This window comes from Calidris pugnax, unplaced genomic scaffold (assembly GCF_001431845.1).
Source record: "Calidris pugnax isolate Ruff unplaced genomic scaffold, ASM143184v1 scaffold147, whole genome shotgun sequence".
Lineage (NCBI taxonomy): Eukaryota > Metazoa > Chordata > Aves > Charadriiformes > Scolopacidae > Calidris > Calidris pugnax.
The window spans coordinates 5,996,571-6,004,041 of NW_015092359.1; the positions used below are offsets into that span (position 1 = coordinate 5,996,571).

The 7,471-nt window shown below is 60.0% G+C and overlaps 2 protein-coding genes and 1 long non-coding RNA gene across 3 annotated transcripts; 2 read left to right on the forward strand and 1 right to left on the reverse strand.

Moving 5' to 3' along the window:
- The first annotated feature begins 670 nt into the window (after nt 1–670).
- On the forward strand, nt 671–1,174 carry LOC106900440. Its single transcript, XR_001414160.1, has 2 exons — nt 671–770; nt 946–1,174. It is a non-coding gene; the product is annotated as an uncharacterized LOC106900440 (long non-coding RNA).
- Nucleotides 1,175–1,723: 549 nt separating this feature from the next.
- On the forward strand, nt 1,724–5,130 carry SSTR4 (somatostatin receptor 4). The gene is made up of 3 exons (XM_014962519.1): nt 1,724–1,892; nt 2,068–2,212; nt 2,598–5,130. The coding sequence occupies exon 3, from the start codon at nt 2,641–2,643 to the stop codon at nt 3,880–3,882; it is 1,242 nt and encodes a 413-aa protein (XP_014818005.1). The 5' UTR covers nt 1,724–1,892; nt 2,068–2,212; nt 2,598–2,640; the 3' UTR covers nt 3,883–5,130.
- Nucleotides 5,029–7,470, reverse strand: THBD (thrombomodulin; the record flags this gene model as incomplete). The annotated part of the gene is made up of 1 exon (XM_014962387.1): nt 5,029–7,470. A coding segment is annotated over one exon (1,647 nt), but the record flags the coding sequence as incomplete, so codon positions are not given.
- Between the last annotated feature and the right edge of the window lies 1 nt (nt 7,471).

Sequence of the window (7,471 nt, forward strand, 5' to 3'; positions counted from 1 at the left end):
TATAATATATGCATTTCTCTATATTCCCACCGGTGTGGGCAGAACCCGCTCCTCAGACAAATGAGCTCATTCAGCCAGCTCACAGCTCCACCCCGAATTCCCAAAACCTCCATGACCCCACTGGGTGCTGTGACTTGGGAGCATGAGATGTGGACAACTGAGAAAAAGGTCCTCTGCTCCCTCACTTGGTGGCCCAGTCCAGGAGGGAGGGATGGAGCAGAGGGTGAGGGCTGCACCACCACAAAGCCCCCAGCCCCACAAGTAACTAGAAGTGGTCCTCCCTGCCCCACACCTGAGATGTCGCTGAGCTGAGCTGCTGCTGGTGATTGCTGGGCACAAAGGTGTCCTTGATCCCTCTCACACCAAAAAAAAACCAAAATAACCATCCAAACAATAAAAAAACAAACAAACAAACAAAAAACCAAAAACCAAAAAACCAAAAAACAAAAAAACCCCACAACCCAAACCCCCCAAAACAAAAAAAATAAAGAGTTGCTTAAGAAAAACCCAAACAACAAAACAAAACCAACCAAAAAACCCTAAAGCAAACTACCAAAAAGATGAAAAAAACCACCCTCTGCTCCTTCTTATTGATTGACTGCAGCATCCCTCCCGCCGCAGTGCCCGCAGCGCCGGCGCCGGCCCGCAACACCGGCCGGGGCGGCGGGGAGGAAAAGGGGGGGGCTCGGGGGCGCCGGTACCACCCCGGAGGATGGGGGTCTTCCCCACCAGGAGAAGAAGGCTGCGCACCTAAGAGAGGAGGGGGACGGGTACGTCTGCGGCTTTATTTTCAACCGGCATGCAGAGCGCGTTAATCACAAACTTGGGTTATTTTGATGTGTTTATTTTTAATGGGAAAGCTGATTTTCGTGGCATAGTGGGGGGAGGGTGGTGGGGAAGCCTGTACTGCCATCCGGCAAGCTCCTCTGTCTTTCACTTTAAAAGGTACGGATCCTCCTGGTCATCTGATCCAGGTCAAGAAGGACTTTGCGTTGCCCACAGCCCGTGGAACCCACCAGAGCATCATCTCCCCAGGGCCTGCTGCCGCCCCCCAGGAGGGAGGCTCTTTCAATCCCTGGAGGATTGAGAGGTAAAATATCTCCAGCTCGCGTTTCTCCTTCTGTTCGCTTTTCCAGCAGGGGTTAATGAAACCGTTGAGATTCGTAGAGCTTTATTAAGGTGGTATTGGTTCCCAGGCCGTGCCACTGGGTCGCTGCTGTGCCCCCCCTGAGAAAATAAAGAGTTGCTTAAGAAAAACCCAAACAACAAAACAAAACCAACCAAAAAACCCTAAAGCAAACTACCAAAAAGATGAAAAAAACCACCCTCTGCTCCTTCTTATTGATTGCATCATGAAATTGAATGTAGTCTTCCATTTGGGGTGAGACTGTGGGTGCATAACCGGGTTTTGGGCCAGGCTTGGGCTGGTCCTCACCCCACCGCTTGCCCATCCCCAGGTTTTGGGGTCCGGTGCTGCGGGATGCTCCTCTCCTGCCAAGGAAGGGGGGTGGGGGGGGGCCGCCATCCAACCGGGGGTCCCTGCCTGTATCCCCCTCCTCGCACCGGGCTCGGGGAGGGGGGGGTGGGTATTGCGGGGAAGCGGGGATGCGCGGAAGGGATGCGGGAGCGAGCGCGGAGCGCCGCGTGTGGGGGGGGCGGGGGTCCCAGCCCATCCCATCCCATCCCGTCCCGTCCCTCCCGCCCCGCCGCGGTGCCCGGACTGCAGCATCCCTCCCGCCGCAGTGCCCGCAGCGCCGGCGCCGGCCCGCAACACCGGCCGGGGCGGCGGGGAGGAAAAGGGGGGGGCTCGGGGGCGCCGGTACCACCCCGGAGGATGGGGGTCTTCCCCACCAGGAGAAGAAGGCTGCGCACCTAAGAGAGGAGGGGGACGGGTACGTCTGCGGCTTTATTTTCAACCGGCATGCAGAGCGCGTTAATCACAAACTTGGGTTATTTTGATGTGTTTATTTTTAATGGGAAAGCTGATTTTCGTGGCATAGTGGGGGGAGGGTGGTGGGGAAGCCTGTACTGCCATCCGGCAAGCTCCTCTGTCTTTCACTTTAAAAGGTACGGATCCTCCTGGTCATCTGATCCAGGTCAAGAAGGACTTTGCGTTGCCCACAGCCCGTGGAACCCACCAGAGCATCATCTCCCCAGGGCCTGCTGCCGCCCCCCAGGAGGGAGGCTCTTTCAATCCCTGGAGGATTGAGAGGTAAAATATCTCCAGCTCGCGTTTCTCCTTCTGTTCGCTTTTCCAGCAGGGGTTAATGAAACCGTTGAGATTCGTAGAGCTTTATTAAGGTGGTATTGGTTCCCAGGCCGTGCCACTGGGTCGCTGCTGTGCCCCCCCTGAGCACACCCCACCCCTGCAACCCCTAAGACCCCCAGATGGCCAGGATGCTCTGGCCTGGAGTGTGATGCTGCTGCCCTGAGGACTGACACGAAGGTGCCCAGCAGGATGGAGGGAGCAGGGGGGGCCACCACCGGAGCTGCCCAAGTGGCCGTGACCCAGGGGGGAAGGCAGGGGAGCATGCTTTGCCTCTGCCACACACCACAGCTCTCACCCCCTTCTCTCTCTGCCCGTGCCCTGCCTGCAGGCTGGCCCCCCCGTCCCCAGCAGTCCATGGACCACCACCCAGCATGAGCGCCGACACCGAGCAGCTCCCGGCAGGGGCTCAAGCAGCCAGCGTGCCCCTCTGGACCGTATCCAGCTGGGCCGCTTCCGAGGTGCCCCCCAACACCAGTGCAGCTGCAGGGGGGGCTGGCCGGCAGCAGGGGCAGGCGGAGTGGGGCAGCAAGCCGGGGGAGATCGTGGGCATGGTGGTGATCCAGTGTATCTACGCCCTGGTGTGCCTGCTGGGGCTGCTGGGCAACTCCCTGGTGATCTTCGTCATCCTGCGCTACGCCAAGATGAAGACAGCCACCAACATCTACCTGCTCAACCTGGCCATTGCTGACGAACTCTTCATGCTCAGCATCCCCTTTGTGGCCACCTCAGCAGCCCTGCACCACTGGCCCTTTGGCCGGGCCCTGTGCCGCACCGTGCTGGGCGTTGACGGGCTAAACATGTTCACCAGCGTCTTCTGCTTGACCGTCCTCAGCCTGGACCGCTACATCGCCGTGGTGCACCCGCTACGGGCAGCCACCTACCGCCGTCCTCGGGTGGCCAAGATGGTCAACGGAGGCGTGTGGCTCCTCTCCTTGTTGGTGGCTTCGCCCATCCCCATCTTCGCCGGTACGGCAACCACCCGCGACGGCCAAGCAGTGGCCTGCAACCTCCTGTGGCCAAGCCCGGCCTGGTCAGCCGCCTTTGTGGTCTACACCACCTTGCTGGGCTTCCTGCTGCCGGTGCTGGCCATGGGGCTGTGCTACCTGCTGATCGTGGGCAAGATGCGGGCAGTGGCCCAGCGGGTGGGCTGGCAGCAACGCCGGCGCTCTGAGGGCAAGCTGACCCGCTTGGTGCTGATGGTGGTGGCCATGTTTGTGGTCTGCTGGATGCCCTTCTACGTGGTGCAGCTGGTCAACCTCCTACTGCCCGGACGCCTGGATGCCACCATCAACAACGCCTCCCTCATCCTCAGCTACTCCAACAGCTGCGCCAACCCCATCCTCTACGGCTTCCTCTCCGAAAATTTCCGGCACTCCTTCCACGGCGTCCTGCGCCGCTGCCTCGATGCCAGCCTCTGCTGCTGCCAGGCTGGGGAGGGGGCCAGGGAGGAGGAGGAGGAGGAGGAAGAGCCCCTCGACTACTGCGCCACTCCCCGGGGGGACGACAAGGGCAAGGGCTGCATGTGCCCACCCCTGTCCTGCCAGCAGGAGCCTGTGCACCCCGAGCCCTGCTGTAAGCCCGGACCCCTCCTCACAAAGACCACCACCTTCTAGGGTGCCCCCACACCTCACCAGCCCCTGCACAGGCATCTCCACCAAGGCATGGGCAAAGGGGACCCCGGCCGGAGAGAGGGCAAACAAAGTCCCCATGCCACCGGTCCCCACTTGTGCTGTGCAGTTCAACAAAATAAAAAGCCATAAGACTGGCCCCGTGATACAGTTAATTAAGTCGACTGAGTAATTTTTGCTGTTACCTTCGGCAGCAAGGAGCCTTCCCTGGGATCGGGGATGGTGAGGATTCCCAAAGGTGTTAGTGACCAGTGACCAGCCACGGGGCACGTGCCCCTCCGGAACAAGAAACCACAAACCTCCTGTTCCTTCCCGAGACTTGCTCTGAAAGATGGAGAACAGTCCCAAAAATCCATCAGCCCCGCTGCCTCCAGCAGAGTGAGGGGGTAGGGCTGGACTGGACTTCTACATCAGCTCTGCAGGGCGTGGAGAGCACAGGATCAATTTGAGCCCTTTGGTATTCCTCTTATGTTAAAAAAAAAAAAAAAAAAAAAAAAAAAAAAAAAAAAAAAAGAAAAAGAAAAGAAAAAAAAAGAGGGGATGTTTGTGAACAGCTGAGATCAGAGCCTGAGAGTACGCAAACTAAACCTTGGTAGGTGGTGCCAGGGAGTCAGCTAATGGAGAAAGGAGAAAACTTCGGTCCCACCAAGAAACCCCAAATTCCCAGGCAAAGGGATTTTAGCACACACACACGAACAAAAAGATACTTTTCACAAGAAAACCCAGGAGAACCAAATCTCACTCTCTTTGCCACACGTAAACAACCAACGGTTCCATAGAAACTTGAGCTGAAGAACAGCACTGGGGCTATACCAGCTGGGCCACGCTGAGGTAGCGTTAAAATAGCCATTTCCAGCTTATTTCATTTTAACTTTGTCCTTTTCATGTTATTCTTCTTCTCCATTATTTATGGCTCATTCCTTCTATTTTAATCACACTGGTGAAAAAACCAGCAGGGCAATGTTTCCAGCCTGACGCGCTGCTAAGAGCCCCAGCTCCTTCTTTTTTTTTTTTGTTGCTCCAGCATGGTTTGTGAGTTCTGGAGCTTCGGCTGCTGGGCTGGTGCTCAGTGAGGAAAAACCAGTCATTTTTAGGGAGGGGGAGAAAGAATATTTCATTAGCAGCCTTCTATAAACCAGACTGTAAAAGCTTTATTGGTCTTACACACAAAATCACCATGTGATTGTGCACTGCATAGGGTATATTTCCAATAAATAAATAAGTATTTACAAATGTGCTGGGTGTATAAAACAGTGGGTTGAACCATTTACATTCGGAAAGCTACAAAAACTGAGATTTCTGCCGATGAGGCAGACAGGGATGGAGGAACAAAGCAGCAAAGCTCCGACCACAAGATCTTTGCTCCTTCTTCCGTCACCCACCAGTTTTTAAAAAACTGAACAGAGCTCAGACAAAGGCAGGAGCATCCCAGCTCCTCACCATCCCGGGAAAACCATCATCTCCAGCCCGGCAGCGTGCTCCCCAGCCGAGGAGAGGGGAAACTGAGGCCAGGTCACCTTCCCTGCTCCCTGACGACTTGGCAAGCAGTGGAACACACGCTTTGGCCCCACATTGATGTGGATTTAAACAGTCGGTTCCCGAGGGAGACACTCCTCCTGTGACATACGTGTGACTTTTCCTGGGAGCCCCCCCAAGCTGCTGGCTCGGGCAAAGGAAAGCTGAACCCCCTCCTCTGCCTGCGAAGGGAGCAGGATGGGAGAGGCGCTCCGTGCCCTCCACCTTCCCTGCTCTCTGGCCTGAAGAATTGCAAGAGCCAGCCGGGAAGCAGCGAGCGTTTTTGGAAGCGGGGGTGATCACAGCTTTTCCCAAATTCTCTCTATCATTACAAAATTGGCAGCACGGGGGAAACTCAGTGTTACCCAGTTCCGTCCACTTCCCCCTCTCCATCCATCCATCCCAGCCTCCCTACAGTTTCTGGCCGGAGGTGGCACACCCTGAGGGGACCGGCTGAAGTCCCATCTCCTTTTCGTGGGGGCCGCTGCACTTGTAATTCATGGTGGCAGGGGGCCTGCAGCGCTTCTTCACCAGGTAGTACCCCAGGGCCAGGAGGACCACGGCCGCAGAGAGGACGCCCATGGCGATGCCCACCAGCGCGCAGGGGTGGAGGTGCTCTACCTTTGGCGGGGCCGGGCTTGGGGTGGGAGTCTGGGGTCCCGGCCCGAAATCCCCCGAGAAGGCTCCCTCCCCATCCTCCTCGGGGATTTTGACGCAGTTGTTCTGGTCGAGGAGCCGGTAGCCGTCGAGGCAGCGGCACTCGTAGCCGCCGGGGCGGTTGGTGCAGTTGTGCTGGCAGTAGTTCATCTCGCACTCGTCGATGTCCACGCAGACCCCCCCGCCGCCGTCGGCGTCCTCGTCCAGCAGGAAGCCCTCGGGGCACTCGCAGGACATGGTGTGCGCGTCGCACTGGGCCGGGCACTGGCTGCGGTTGCAGTGCAGCACGCAGCGGTCGGGCGCCTCGGGGTCCACGGCGTAGCCCAGGAAGCAGCCGCAGCGGTACCCGTCGGGCACGTCCTCGCACTGCTGTTCGCAGGGCGCCTCGTAGCAGTGGGGCCGGCAGTGTCCCTCCACCATCTGGTAGCCGCTGTGGCAGTGGCACTCGAAGCCCCCCTCGGTGTTGACGCAGACCTGCTCGCACAGCCTGGGCACCACGGCGCAGTCATCGTCATCCTCGCAGCTGGTGCCGTCGGCGGCCAGCCGGTAGCCCGGCTCGCACATGCAGACGAAATCGGCACCGGCCACGATGCAGTGATGCTGGCAGGGCGCTCCGGCGCAGGGAGAGCTGCAGCTGCGGCCGTCGGGAGCCAGCACCTTGCCGTCGGGGCAGGAGCAGCGCGGCCGCCCCCCCTCCTCCTCGCACAACCCCTCGCAGCCCCCGTTATCCAGGCGGCAGGGCCAGGCTCCCGGGACGGCGCGGCCCCAGCGCAGCCTCCCGCCCTCCTCCACCTCGTCGCAGCGCAGCTCCAGCCCCATGGCCGGTACGACGGCGGCGCTGCGGGGCGGCAGGGCCAGGAAATCCGCTCCGCGGGCGCCGAAGGGGGTGGCGTAGGTGACGGGGAGCCCCTCGGCGGGGGGCAGGCGCGGGCAGCTCCCCCCGTAGTTGTACTCGCAGAGGAAGCCGTCGGCCGGCTCCTGGCAGCTCCGCTCCTCCCAGCGCAGCTCCCGCGACACGGTCACGCAGCGCTCCCCGCACCGCCGCCCCGACGGCGCCCAGTTGGAGTAGTCGGTGCGGCGGTCGCCCGTCACCCACTGGAAGCCTCGGAGGCGCTGGGCCGGGTCGGTGCAGGGCGAGGGGAGGCGCAGCCCCAGCCACAGCCTCCCGCTGCGGTTCTGCAGCAGCACGGCGATGGCGTCCTCCGCCACGGTGGAGCGGACGGTCATCAGGTGCCCGCCGCCCCCCTCGCACACCGCGCTGGCCTCCGCGAAGGGCCGCGCCGCCCAGAAGACCCCGAAGCAGTCGTTCTCCAGGCACTGCGCGCCCGAGGGGGCGGCCGGCTCCGGTTCCCCCCCGAGCCCCAGCCCCAGCCCGGCCAGCAGCAGCGGCAGCGGCAGCGGG